This window comes from Erpetoichthys calabaricus, chromosome 17 (assembly GCF_900747795.2).
Source record: "Erpetoichthys calabaricus chromosome 17, fErpCal1.3, whole genome shotgun sequence".
NCBI lineage: Eukaryota > Metazoa > Chordata > Cladistia > Polypteriformes > Polypteridae > Erpetoichthys > Erpetoichthys calabaricus.
Window position 1 is genome coordinate 23,779,668 of NC_041410.2, and position 15,549 is coordinate 23,795,216.

Below are 15,549 nucleotides of genomic sequence, written 5' to 3' on the forward strand. Positions count from 1 at the left end.
GCCGGAAGAAGAACAACGGCGGTGCTACACAATCGCCTGAAGAGGCTCCTTTAGAAGAGCTGTAATGCTGTCCTTTGTTGTGTAATAAAATTAAACTCCTCATTATCGGACAAGTCGTCGTGTCATTGTTGGTGAGTAGCCATAATTAATTTTCTACATACAGTACTTATTACATGTACATAGTTTAGTGTCACTGTACACACATTTTACTGTATACAATTTTTCTTGCATTGTACGTATTTTTTGCTGGTGGCCTGTCTGTCGTAATGGCTGTAACATATGTGATATTGGAGACGCTCGATATCTTTAAAATAATATTTAGGTTTTACTGTATATAAACAGTTTGTTTACATACATAATTTCAACGAATCTTACCTAATATCAAAGGGTTTATGCTGTATAATTGTGCGGGAAATGTTTATAATAGTGTGGGAGAGTTTATAAGGGCTTAAAATATATACAAATAACCATATGAACATATGGTTTTTACTTTGTGGATTTTCACCTTTCGCGGGGGGTTCTGGAATGCAACCTCCGCGATCGAGGAGGGATTACTGTACCCTTGACATACTGGTCCTTAAGAATAACCCCTACTCCATTTCTCTGCCTAGCCACACCATGATAGAACAATTTTAATCCACCTCCGATCCACCTGGCCTTACTCCCCTTTCATTTAGTCTCTCGCACGCACAATATATCAACCTTCCTTCTCTTCATTATATCTGCTAACTCTTTCCCCTTACCGGCCATACTGCCAACATTTAAAGTTCCTACCCTCAGTTCCACTCTCTTTATCTTCCTCCTCACCTCCTGCCTCTGGACATGACTGGGTCTTCATTTTTGATAGACAGCAATTTTGTTTGTAAATATTTATGTATGCTTTAGGTCTTTGGCTAGATTGATGGTCTCCTTGTAGCCAATCAATTTTTAGCTTCTTTGCAAAGACAGTTGATTTGTTTGTTATCTTAGCTACACTGCTTATCAAATATCATAATGCAGCTATCTTTAACACCAGGAATCACCTGAAGCAAATAGCCAAATAACCTTCAAATATTCATTATTACAGATTAGATTATTAGTAGATTCAGTTCCGCATAAACATCCACCGCTTATTGTCAATGCTAATACTGTTATGTATTACCAACCTTGCTTTGTTTTTATTTTTTAACAATACCCAGTTTTGATCTAGCTTTAAGTGCTATTGTCAAACTCTTGAATGTTTCTTTTGTTGGTTGATCCTAATAAAATTTGTGTTCTAAAAACGTCTAAGGATGGAATGGTATCTAATTGTAAATATGGAGACTTGATGACCATGTGATGCAAGTAATTTTTATAATTCTGTGTTTTATTGTAGGTTCAAATTCTGTTCATGAAAGAGTTTTGTTTGCAACGTTTTGTCTGTCTACTTAAAGAAGAATATGAAATCCAGGTAGGGGTATTTTTTAAATTGTAGTTTTACACAGAATTTCATACTTAAAGTAAGGTTTTAAAAGTTTGAGCATGATGCTACATGAAAGTTTGCAGTTCTAAAAATGTTGGATTTTTACTACAAATCCTTATTTAAGAATACTGATCCTTACTCTACTTAAACCAAGAAATGTATTGTTCAGATAAACCGATATAAACATAAATATGTACAAAATTTAATCCACAACCCGAAGCGTGATTGCCACATCTGTGGAAGTTTGTCCGTTGCCAGGGCAGGGCAACCGCAGGCTCACAGCACTGCAATGAAGCACCACAGAAGCAAATCTAAGAGATCGTGGTCACGCTGTAAGACCCTGTCTTGCACCCCAAAACACAAGGCTGAGTCTCGGTACTTTAGTAAAACCAGTTTTATTCAGCTTGAAACAGGAACAGCACGGTTATTTATTGTAACATGATCTACCAATCACCTACAGTGGTGTGAAAAACTATTTGCCCCCTTCCTGATTTCTTATTCTTTTGCATGTTTGTCACACAAAATGTTTCTGATCATCAAACACATTTAACCATTAGTCAAATATAACACAAGTAAACACAAAATGCAGTTTGTAAATGGTGGTTTTTATTATTTAGGGAGAAAAAAAATCCAAACCTACATGGCCCTGTGTAAAAAAGTAATTGCCCCCTTGTTAAAAAATAACCTAACTGTGGTGTATCACACCTGAGTTCAATTTCCGTAGCCACCCCCAGGCCTGATTACTGCCACACCTGTTTCAATCAAGAAATCACTTAAATAGGAGCTGCCTGATACAGAGAAGTAGACCAAAAGCACCTCAAAAGCTAGACATCATGCCAAGATCCAAAGAAATTCAGGAACAAATGAGAACAGAAGTAATTGAGATCTATCAGTCTGGTAAAGGTTATAAAGCCATTTCTAAAGGTTTGGGACTCCAGCGAACCACAGTGAGAGCCATTATCCACAAATGGCAAAAACATGGAACAGTGGTGAACCTTCCCAGGAGTGGCTGGCCGACCAAAATTACCCCAAGAGCGCAGAGACGACTCATCCGAGAGGTCACAAAAGACCCCAGGACAACGTCTAAAGAACTGCAGGCCTCACTTGCCTCAATTAAGGTCAGTGTTCACGACTCCACCATAAGAAAGAGACTGGGCAAAAACGGCCTGCATGGCAGATTTCCAAGACGCAAACCACTGTTAAGCAAAAAGAACATTAGGGCTCGTCTCAATTTTGCTAAGAAACATCTCAATGATTGCCAAGACTTTTGGGAAAATACCTTGTGGACTGATGAGACAAAAGTTGAACTTTTTGGAAGGCAAATGTCCTGTTACATCTGGCGTAAAAGGAACACAGCATTTCAGAAAAAGAACATCATACCAACAGTAAAATATGGTGGTGGTAGTGTGATGGTCTGGGGTTGTTTTGCTGCTTCAGGACCTGGAAGGCTTGCTGTGATAGATGGAACCATGAATTCTACTGTCTACCAAAAAATCCTGAAGGAGAATGTCCGGCCATCTGTTCGTCAACTCAAGCTGAAGCGATCTTGGGTGCTGCAACAGGACAATGACCCAAAACACACCAGCAAATCCACCTCTGAATGGCTGAAGAAAAACAAACTGAAGACTTTGGACTTGCCTAGTCAAAGTCCTGACCTGAATCCAATTGAGATGCTATGGCATGACCTTAAAAAGGCGGTTCATGCTAGAAAACCCTCAAATAAAGCTGAATTACAACAATTTTGCAAAGATGAGTGGGCCAAAATTCCTCCAGAGCGCTGTAAAAGACTCATTGCAAGTTATCGCAAACGCTTGATTGCAGTTATTGCTGCTAAGGGTGGCCCAACCAGTTATTAGGTTCAGGGGGCAATTACTTTTTCACACAGGTCCATGTAGGTTTGGATTTTTTTTTCTCCCTAAATAATAAAAACCACCATTTACAAACTGTATTTTGTGTTTACTTGTGTTATATTTGACTAATGGTTAAATGTGTTTGATGATCAGAAACATTTTGTGTGACAAACATGCAAAAGAATAAGAAATCAGGAAGGGGGCAAATAGTTTTTCACACCACTGTATACACAGACACAACAGTCAGGCAGGGTTATGACCAGGTTAGTGGCCAAATAATAATGTTTACTGCATTTACAATGTTCCTTGCATTACCCATCGAGATATTATCTGTTTGCTTTCGGTGAAGAGCCGCAGCATAGCTGTGAGCCTGCTGTTGCCCAGGCAACAGATAAACAGTATTCCACAGACTGGGTGATCGCACTTCGGGAAGCTTTTCGGCATTTGTCCAGTTGGGGGAGGTCCCAACAGAATTTAGAAACCTCCAGTTTTCTTGAATGAGTGCCGCATTAATCGGAATGTTTCTTGAACGAGCATCACTGAACCACATAAAAACGGCTTTTTCGATGTCTTCAAATGCAGCAGTTCGCATACATTTGCCACCCGGGATTTTTCTTCTTTTTTTGCTTTTTTTGAAAGTTGACAGTGTCGATGATGAAATTCCGAATTCACTGGCAATGTCTTTTTTTCTTTTGCCGGAATCGAGAGCTGCAAAACTTTAAAGTTTTTTTTCTAATATGATCTGTTATCGTTTTTTCTTGTGTGCCGTTTCTATAGAAGGGTGACAATGAGTTAAATTCCAATGGATGTTTTTCAAATGTTGACGAGCAATAAGCAAAAGGTATCACTGAAAACCACTGAAAACAGAAACAGCAAAAAAACAGTACGAGGAAAGTTTGAAGAAAGAAAAAATAAATTACAATGTTTCTGTTCAGGGATCGTTGTGCACAACTGAGCTGTGACCACAGAAGTAATTGCTTTGTGGCTGATTCATTCAAGCATTTCAAAGTCTTTTGGGCACTTCATTGTAATGAAACCATCTGCTGAATGTATGCTGAATGGATTTTGTAGTAACAAGATTTCTATAGACTCGTGTCATATGGGGAAACTGTCGGGACCATAAAATACTTTGTTGTAATGGGAATTTCGTTGTAAAGATATTTGTTGTAGCAGAATTTTACCAGTAGTTTGTTTTTTTTTTGTACTATTCACTAAACTAATCTACTGCATATCATTTTTAAAATAGCTGTTTTCTTATCCGTCTTTTCTGTTATCTGTAATGGCCTCGGTCCCGATGTCTGATGGATAATTGAAGTTTTATTGTACCTCAAAACAATTTGACACAGGCTGAGTAACAAAGCCTCAGTAATAATTACAGTTCAGACATTGTCAGTATGTTCTTTCAATGTCTGAATTAGTTTTTATGTAGATATTATTTGTTTTGTTTCACATCAAAAACATTTTTCAGTTAGGTCAATTTCTGACTCTGATTTAAACTGGTATTAAGTGTGGACATGTACATGAGTGTGTCCTATGATGGAGTTCTTACTCATTAATAAGAGGTTCCTGTCTTTTAGTCTAATGTAGTGAAACAAATATCTTTGGTTCCTGTTACAGCTGTTGAAGTATATGTCATATCTTAAAAAATGTAAAAATTCACTAAAATTCACAGAACATTTATAATAAATAAATTCTGTTTAGTAAATAATGAAATAATATATATTGAATGTGTGCTGCTATTGAATTAGTGCTAAATGAAGGGTTACCATATTTTCTAGCAATACTAGAGATTAAATTATTTTATAATTTTAGTTAATATAAGACTCCGATACTTCAAGGTTTGAAAATATAAGAATATTCAGATGATTCTGATTAACAATTCAGAAACAGCAAGAAAAATATAATTACACTGACTGTATAACAAATGATTTCTTAACTTTTCAGTGATAAATTCTGTATTTTGCAGAATTAATTACTAATTCATCAACATTAAATTGAGATAAGCTGGATATATACTGTAAGCAGTTTTTATTTCATGTTTTTTATAGTCTTCTTGTAATTTTTTTGTTTCAGTGGTGTTTTATTCTCCAAACGGAACCCATTTCCTGAAAAACGCACCTCCAAAAGCCACTACAACCCTTCAAAAGTTAACCCCATTTCCAAACAGCAGAGAAAAACGGTACAAGTATTCATTGCAAAGATACAAAATAATTAGTTTTTAATCAGTCTTTCAGTTAAAGGATATATAAAATCATTTGTTAATTGAAACATACAAGTAAAATGCTCTGAGATATGATTTGAAAAGTTCATTACATTTTAATATCTGGGAGAGAAAATAGACTTTCATGAGCTGTTCAGGCAGCAGCCTTTTTCAGAAGCTCTGTGTTCTCTCTACTTTTCTTTTTGTTTTTGAACTTATTTTACTATATACTTGTGTATTTAGTTATTTACATATTTCTGTAAAAACTCAAATTGCCCCTTGGAGCAAATAAAGTTCTGCCTATCTATCCTGCATGGATATAAGCCTTCATTTGTAAAAGCTAGTTTATTTATAGAGAAATAATAGCTGTACATAAATGTAATGTATGGATGCAGTAAGTTATAGATGATTTTAATATGGTGCTAACTGCATATTTGATGGTTTTGTATACCCTTGAATGCTTTCTTTACTATGCACTGTTTGGTCCTATGACAATCAGTTTCATCCAGTTCCTTAATATTCACCAATTCTCAGTATTTTGTTATGCACTGAAGTTATTGATGTGTATATCAGTAAGTGCTCATAACTTATCTTCAGTGCAATACACCTGCATTAAAAGAAGATGTTGCACAAAACTAAGGAAATTCAAACAACTGAAGTAAGTCTTTAGAACTTATGTGTAAAAAATAGGCTATGAGCACAGGTTCCTAATGGTGAAAGCCTTATTGGTCTAATTTTCAGTTTACTCGCTTGGTAAGGTTCAGAATTCATGATCACTTAACCAGGTATTATTTGAAAAAAACAGATGCAAACAGTGGACCCAAAAACTAAGTGTAGTCCTTTTTATACCAGTTTACTGTATGTTCAACATAAAATAATTTCTTAAATAAAATATTTGTTTAGGAAAGAGAGAAAAAAGTAAGATATGTTATTATTCACCCATTCCAGTGCATAAAACATTGTGATATTATACTCAAGAAAGAAAAAATAGCAATAATCATATAATATAAAGATATTAAAAGTAACAAAAGGGAACATTTACTGCTAAAGTTCATCACTGGTACGTTTCGGGACATGAAAAATGGAAAAGCCTTATTTTATGAAGTAAAACCATAAAATCATTTTCTTAGCATAGGATATTCATTTTTTTGTTTCCCCTATTATTTCAGGCTTTAAGTCCAGTTCGGCTTCTACAACATCAGCCTTTGCCAACAAAACATCAGTCTGCTCCTCTTGCTCAAGCAGAACGCCCTGTTGCCACAGACTCCCAACATAAAGAGACCCTTGCCTGTGATGACCAGGCAAGCTATGATGAGGCATGGCCATCAACTGAGATAAGCTCTTCGTTATCTCCAACTTCTCAGGGAGAAAACTCGAGCAGTGTTCTAGAGAGCTCACTAGAAGCTCAGAGGAGCAAAGGAGGGATATTCCAAACATCAGAACAAACCTCAAGAGAGTCTGTATTGGCCAAGTACGTATTCTTTCACCTTCTCTTCTTTAAAAAAATATATAGGTCAGGTCAGGTTGAGGAGTATGCATTGGTACAGTGCATTGTTGCACCCATCACACAATGAAGTAGCTCGCAATCCTGGTTGGCATCCCCCCAGGCATACACATGGTCCAGTACTACCCCCCGGAAATGACCATCTGTCTGCCGCAGCCAAGTGTTACATGGGCATCCCCTTGGTCTGGTTCAGGTGCTCGAGTCCTCAACAATGAGGATCCTGTGAGCTTGATCACCCTTGGGGAATCACACCACATGGTCATAGTGCCCTAACTGATGTTCCTTCATGATGCAGTTAATGTGCCTCATTCAGGACTCCGTGAGCAAACGTTCGTTTGACATAAAGTCACACCAGCAGTACCCAAGGATTCTGTGAAGAGACATAGTACCGAAGGAGTCGAGTCTTCGTCTCAAGTAACTAGACAGCATCCACATCTCACAACCATACAGCAAAACAGGAAGCACCAGGACTCTAAAGACTTGGACCTTTGTCCTTTTGCATAGATACTGGGAGTGCCACACACCCCTTTCCAGCAACCTCATGACTCCCGCCCCACCCCCCCATGCTCTCCCAAATCATCTTCTGACTTCATAGGAAGAGTCAACAGAGACATGAAAGTCACTGCAGAGGTAAGTAAACCTCTTGATAGCGTTGACACTCTCAAGGTCATTAAAGGCCTGGATCTTGGTTTTTATGCAAGACACTGGCAAGCCCAGATACTCTGACTCCTTGCTCAGTCTCTCGATAGCCCCGATCAGAACCTCCATTGACTCTGTGAACATCGCAGCATCATCGGCATAGTCAAGATCCGTGAATCTTTCTTCACCAACAGATGCCTCACAGCTGCTGGACCCCACGACACTGCCCAACACCCATTCCATGCAAGCATTGAACAGAGTAGGAGCAAGAACACAACCCTGACGAACCCTAGAATCAACTGAGAAAAACACAGAGGTTCTGCTCCACTTTGCACAGCACTCCCAGTAGCAATTTACAGGCTGGCCATGACATCCAGCATCTTCGGGTGGGATCCCTCCAAGTCTCAGGATGTCCCACAGGGCAGCTCAATCAACTGACTCAAACGCTTTACAAAAATCAATAAAGGATGCAAAGAAACTCTACAGATGTTCTCGTTTGTGCAACCTGGATGGGCTGCCTCAAATTGGGACCTGAGTGCTGCTGTTCCGATCCCCAACAGACCTGACCCCATTGACTATCTGGCAGTTTTGACTCTTCCGGGGATGAGGCTCCCAAGAGCTTGCCCCCATACCCTTCATAATGCGAGCAGCCTTCCTATGGGCAGCTGCAGCAGAGCTACTCCCATGGAGAACAGGCAGGAGTCCTGTCTGTCGTTTTTGGAGTTGTGTAAAGTTTTTTGCAGTGGCTGGAGTGCCAAGGTGGAGGACTGTTTGCAGGGCTGATGCAATTTAACATCAAAAAAAAAAAAATGTATATATAGTTTGAGATGTTAAGCATAACAATTTACAGTGCATCCGGAAAGTATTCACAGCACATCACTTTTTCCACATTTTGTTATGTTACAGCCTTATTCCAAAATGGATTAAATTCATTTTTTTATAAAATTCTACACACAACACCCCATAATGACAACGTGAAAAAGTTTACTTGAGGTTTTTGCAAATTTATTAAAAATAAAAAAACTGAGAAATCACATGTACATAAGTATTCACAGCCTTTGCTCAATACTTTGTCGATGCACCTTTGGCAGCAATTCCAGCCTCAAGTCTTTTTGAATATGATGCCACAAGCTTGGCACACCTATCCTTGGCCAGTTTCGCCCATTCCTCTTTGCAGCACCTCTCAAGCTCCATCAGGTTGAATGGGAAGCGTTAGTGCACAGCCATTTTAGGATCTCTCCAGAGATGTTAAATCGGATTCAAGTCTGGGCTCTGGCTGGGCCACTCAAGGACAGTCACAGAGTTGTCCTGAAGCCACTCCTTTGATATCTTGGCTGTGTGCTTAGGGTCGTTGTCCTGCTGAAAGATGAACCGTCGCCCCAGTCTGAGGTCAAGAGCGCTCTAGAGCAGGTTTTCATCCAGGATGTCTCTGTACATTGCTGCAATCATCTTTCCCTTTATCCTGACTAGTCTCCCAGTCCCTGCCACTGAAAAACATCCCCACAGCATGATGCTGCCATCACCATGCTTCACTGTAGGGATAGTATTGGCTTGGTGATGAGCAGTGCCTGGTTTCCTCCAAACGTGATGCCTGGCATTCACACCAAAGAGTTCAATCTTTGTCTCATCAGACCAGAGAATTTTCTCTCTCATGGTCTGAGAGTCCTTCAGGTGCCTTTTGGCAAACTCCCACCGGGCTGCCATGTGCCTTTTACTAAGGAGTGGCTTCCGTCTGGCCACTCTACCATACAGGCCTGATTGGTGGATTGCTGCAGAGATGGTTGTCCTTCTGGAAGGTTCTCCTCTCTCCACAGAGGACATCTGGAGCTCTGACAGAGTGACCATCGGGTTCTTGGTCACCTCCCTGACTAAGGCCCTTCTCCCCCAATCGCTCAGTTTAGATGGCCGGCCAGCTGTGGGAAGAGTCCTGGTAGTTTCGAACTTCTTCCACTTATGGATGATGGAGGCCTCTGTGCTCATTGGGACCTTCAAAGCAGCAGAAATTTTTCTGTAACCTTCCCCAGATTTGTGTCTCGAGACAATCCTGTCTCGGAGGTCTACAGACAATTCCTTTGACTTCATGCTTGGTTCGTGCTCTGACATGAACTGTCAACTGTGGGACCTTATATAGATAGGTGTGTGCCTTTCCAAATCATGTCCAGTCAACTGAATTTACCACGGGTGGACTCCAATTAAGCTGCAGAAACATCTCAAGGATGATCAGGGGAAACAGGATGCACCTGAGCTCAATTTTGAGCTGCATGGCAAAGGCTGTGAATACTTACGTATGTGTGCTTTCTCAATTTTTTTATTTTTAATAAATTTGCAAAAATCTCAAGTAAACTTTTTCACGTTGTCATTATGGTGTGTTGTGTGTAGAATTCTGAGGAAAAAAATGAATTTATTCCATTTTGGAATAAGGCTGTAACATAACAAAATGTGGAAAAAGTGATGCGCTGTGAATACTTTCCGGATGCACTGTAAATGGGCATTTAAAAAAAGTCCTTGTGTCTTTTATATGTAATTATTTTGTGTTAACATATGCAGAATTGTAGGAGGCAAACTATTTGCCTTTTAGATAAAGAGGAACTGTTTTTTGTACTTCCACTAGCAACTACGTTAATGTTATTAAACATACCATAATTAAAAATAAGGCAGAAAATGTGTACAATACAGAAGATACTGGAAATTTAAAATGCCAAAATAAACTTAGCAACGAAATCGGGAAATGTTTGGGTTTTTCAACTAATATATGAGTAACTTGAAAAAATTGCTTTGAATACTATTACCTCATTCATCACAATTGCTCACTTATTACGATAAACATTTCATAGTATCACTTATTCACTTCTTTCAATTTGTTTATATACTATGTTTACTATGACCATTCCAAATGCAGACAAGGCAATGTTCAGTAATTTATTAATATTCAAAGAGTGCAAGGTCTGTAAGGCTCACTTCCACCTGTTACATGTTTGTTGCCATATGCACAATATTATTATACAGTATATAAAACTAACTTAAGATAAGTATTTTTTTTTAAATAAGTTAAGAATAAATTGTAATTTCAGTATGAAATTGCTGAGGCCTAGACAGCCTGTTTTATGCGTAATATTGGCACACTAATCCACAACTAATACACTTGGCTCTCTTACTGTAGGTACATTGAACGTTTCCGCCATGGTAGGCCACAGAGCCGAGAGGAACGTGAACAAAATGTTGTGGCTGATGGAAAAGGTGGATCATTCTGGTGGTTGGGAACATCTCCTCCCTCTAATTCAACTCCTACCTCAAGCATTGGAAAAGGTATGTTATTCTACAGTCATCATTTTATTAGTCACTAGTAGCATTTTGCAAGTTTATGGTGTCCTTATATTATTCTTGTATACTTTCACTTTTATTTAAAAAAAAATTGCCAAATACTGTATAAATATTTTCAAAGTAATTCTATATAGTGTGGTCATTTTTTTAAATTTCTTTTGCATATAGTAGTTATCAATATTTTAAATTCATTCTTTATTACTTAAGATAAATGATACCAAAGTTTGCACTATTATAAATACATTATGTAAATGGATTACCTGTAATCATAATAATAATTAACTGCTGAGCTGAGAAATTACAAATGAAAACAAATGTAAGTGGTGGCTATTATAATTGTTATATCACAGCCTTAGTGTTATGAGGTCAAATTCTGCCCTGAGTCACTGTGGAGTTTCCGATTTTTCAGGTGCATGTTTAGTTTTTTTTTTTTTTTTCTCTGGCACCCCATTTTGCCTTCTACATCCCAAACAAGTATGTCACAGATTAATTGGTGACTCTGAACAAACCCACGATGTGTGGCTGAATGTATTGGTGAGGGAATGTTCATTGTGATGGACAGAGCCATGTCTTCGTCTTGCAGTTAAAGCTATTGGTATAGGCTTCAGATTCCAAGAGCTAAGCAGGTTCAGAATAGGAATGAGGGGACTTTAACAACATGTCAACCAAAGATTACTGTTAGCTAAATTAATCAGTGGTTAAACAAGTTAGTAGAGTGAGACATTAACATGAGACTGTCGTCAAATTAGTATCTAGAGGAGATACCTGTTTTGAAATAATTCTTGAAATGGAATTGCAAATGTTATTTTTATTACTTTTCCTTTTAATACTAGGAAGATCAGATCAAATTTCATTTGTCAAAATATAATTCAGTTATAGAAAAGATGTTTTTAAAAAGCAATAATGGACAATTGAATCTATTTACCTCAACTCTTATTTTAGCAAAATTAGAACACATAAATATACTGTACATGAATGCAAAACTTGATGGTTGCTGTCCACCAACCAAAAGAACTCTTCAGTCAGTCAGTTGTGATACTTTTCAGCATCTTTAAAAACCTCTACCCCTATACTCACGATGACAGTTTTGTGTGTAAATGTTTTCTATTCAGAAAAGGGTACAGCTGTTCTGGTATAAATACATTCTTAAAATGATTAATTTGGGAATTTCCCAGATGGCATGTCTGAAAGTGATACAAGACTTTCCACTTTTTCTCTTAAGAAGCTACTTCCAAAGTTATCCTACTGCTATAACCATTGGTTAGCTCATTACAAAAGATGAATGATCCAGTACATTGATTGGCCATGCATGGTCAAGCCCAAAAACTTTGCCATGCTTTACAGATGAAATAGCCTTCTTTACACCATAACTTGTTTATTTTGTTCCCCACACATTCACTTTGACATCACTCTGGTAAACATTTTCAACAACAGACAAATAATGGAGCCAAACAAAAAATGGTTTGGGGGCAGCCACAAGTATAATATTCCTGGCTGCAAATGAATACATTAGTTGTACAGATGTGTACAGGATCGAGTCCAACACAGAACTGATTTGAGATTGTCAAGATGGCAGTTTTAAAGGCAAGCTGCGGAAGTGACATCATTGATGGGGCCTGAACCGAAAGTGAAGTCGTCGATGTGCCCGGAACCGAAAGTGACGTCATCAGGGCCAGGCAGAATTTCCCATAACTGGTCTGCAGAGAAGTGAGATAGAGAGTCTGTGTATTCCGCCACCACCTAGTCTGGTGTGGAATTGCTCTCATTCAGGCCCTTTAGCTGCCTCCCATGTGCACATGTGTGACAACATTTATTTTTATCTTGTCTGTGCATAATACTTTGCTCCAGAAGTCTGCTGCCTCATTTCATTACTTTTAAGATATTCAGATCGGTCTTTTCTATATGTGGTACTAATGACAGATTTGCATGTTACTATTTGGTCTTATAAATGATTTTGGATACATTTACCCCTGCTTTATGGAGACTGTTAAGTTCTTTTAAGTTTTTTTTTTTTCTTTTTTTTCTTCTTTCTAATATCATTACATCATCAGCTGCAGTTATTTTCCTCTGGCTGCTGGTGACTTACACATACACCATCATCTTCATCAATATATTTTGAAATTGTCGATTTCCCTTTATCTGTTTTTGAACTGCGTGTGTAACTTTTGGAGGACTACTACCTTAGGAAAATTGGACAAGTGAAATATAATTGCTGCTAAATCTTTCATGACTTTAAAAACAAATAGAAGCCTAGAGTGCTTTCTGGCAGCTCACCTTGGTTCATGGCAAAGAAACAACGTAGTATGTGGCTTTGCACATCAATTTGATTACTCGTCAGTGCTAAATTTTCATGGCTTAAGCCCTAATAACATGGTAGTTCACTTTGTGATCAAATCCCATTTTTCTTTTAAAACTGAAATGTAACTTTTAGTACATATATGCCTTTTTATTTTTAGTTTCATCGTCTATAGTTTTTAAGGATAAGGGTGATAAGAGTGATGATTGTCTTTATTGTGATAAAAGGCCGCTATATGATTCCAGAAATTACAAACCTACTCTCCATATATGCTCTTAATTAAAGTAATCTTCTGTCTATCCTTAAATATATGACCCAATAAAATGAAAAAGATATATGGTTTACAAGCTTTAAAGCGCTAATAGAAAAAGTAAGAGAAGAAATAGATTTTATCAACATAGAAATTGAAACTGAATAAAATTAATCAGTTTCTGCTTGGATGGAATGCAGGTTTATTAAGTTTTGTGCTGCTTGACCTTTGATGTACATTCTGGTGAAAAGTCCTTCAAAGTAATAACAAGAAAGTTTTCAATTTGTAAATGCTTCATACATGATATATGAGTTTTCAAATTATTATCAGAAAAATGAATTGCCATTCATAATGAATGACACAGTAGATATAGAAGACTACCTTCAGAGGATATTTGCACAGTGCTGCTGTAATATGATCAAAGGAATATATACTTTTAGAACATTTTTTCCCCAGAAGCATGATTGATGTTGCCTTTGATGTCTTGCAATGTTTGCAATAGACCACATTATCATGTTTATAGCACACATATCTAGATGTACATATTTTGGATGTGTCTGTTTATTCTACTGTATGTCTTAACTGCTAATGTGAAATAGTGCAGTGTGATTATAATTTAAAATAAATATTTTCTCAAATCATAATCACTTAGCTTAACTTCTGTTTATTAATATATTATGATTGCTTTGTCTTTTATAAATGTTTATATACTATATATTGTAATTTTATTCTTCATCCAAAATATATTTGTTAGTTGTTTTCAGTTTTGTTAAGCTGTCTTAACATCTTGAAGCATCTTGAAGTGCTGTACTGGTATGAAATATTGACATATTTATGTGTCATTAAAATAGATTCCTTATTTATCATTGCTTCAAAACTTACATAAATGCATGTTTTTTTTTATTTTATGTAACTCCAAATTTGCAATTTATGCTCCTTCTACTAGTGTCTAGTCATTCTACTGCATCTTTAAGCCCTCCTGGTCACCTAAGAACTGGCAAATCTCCACTTTCACTCAGAGGCAGACTGGGTTTTATGGATGAGGAACTAAGCCCACTGGTAAGAGTCTTCTTTGCTGTGTTTATTTTGCAATCATTAACATTTTAACCTCAGGGTCTTTTTCATTAATATAAATGATGTATAGAAATGGCTGGTTTGCTTGATTAGTTTAATTTTAAATTTTACAAATGCTTCACATGGTGAGGGTACTTAGTGGTGTTAAATTGCACCAACAGAATCTTTCTTTTTTTCCTTTAGATATCCACACCAAAAACGCATTTGTAAATTATTATTCTGTCTCAAGTGACATTATTCATTGACTAATCTTTGCTTGCACTACTCGTAAAATTTAGTTCCCAATATGCATCCTGCTTCTTTCAAATATGGATGAAATGAAAAGGGATAAAAATACAAGATAGTCATTCAACCAAGGATTACCTACTAAGATTTATATATTTAATATAACTACAGGTTTTCAGCATTTACATACATAACCATTCATACCTAATTAAAAATTAATTTCAAAGTTAAAATGTAAACAGAGTGATGCTAATACATTCTTCCAGGTTAAACAAAAGAAAACGCTGCACTGACAGGACATTGTGTGGGTTTGGAGATTGAAATTTTTTGGGGTTTTTTTTCCTCCTTATTTTTCCCTCCTCAAAGTTCAATTGACTGGTCCTACAGTTTCATATGCCAGTATTGAATCAGTAACCACTGATGTCTCTCTGATGCTGAGGACAGGAATGGTAGCTTGATCATAGTAGCAATGACACTGAGTTTAACGGCTGGATACTGAAAAAAAAAAAATGGAACAGAAGAAAGTCAGTAACATCAGGGCAACATAAACACTCAACTCTGTAGAATTAATAAGGGTACACTAAAGTAAAGTAATTAGTCTTCAGCCTTGATTTCAATCTGAGATCAATGTGGCCTTATTTATAATTGTTTATAGCTAGAAACTTTATTTTGAAAGATACTTTTAACTGTCCTTAGAAATTATTGTGACATTCCTCCAGCAAATAGAATGTACCCTCTGGAATATACTC

General features: G+C 37.1%; 1 protein-coding gene across 2 annotated transcripts in view; it reads left to right on the forward strand.

Annotated features, from left to right (window-relative positions):
* Positions 1-15,549, forward strand: part of proser3 (proline and serine rich 3) — a 47,434-nt gene that overhangs the window by 4,130 nt on the left and 27,755 nt on the right. For both annotated transcript variants that reach the window (XM_028823191.2, XM_028823192.2), the window contains exons 2-6: positions 1,355-1,429; positions 5,365-5,470; positions 6,661-6,962; positions 10,795-10,940; positions 14,448-14,560. In XM_028823191.2, coding sequence (XP_028679024.1) covers positions 1,419-1,429; positions 5,365-5,470; positions 6,661-6,962; positions 10,795-10,940; positions 14,448-14,560 — 678 coding nt within the window. In that variant the 5' untranslated portion in view covers positions 1,355-1,418. The remainder of the gene's footprint in view (positions 1-1,354; positions 1,430-5,364; positions 5,471-6,660; positions 6,963-10,794; positions 10,941-14,447; positions 14,561-15,549) is intronic.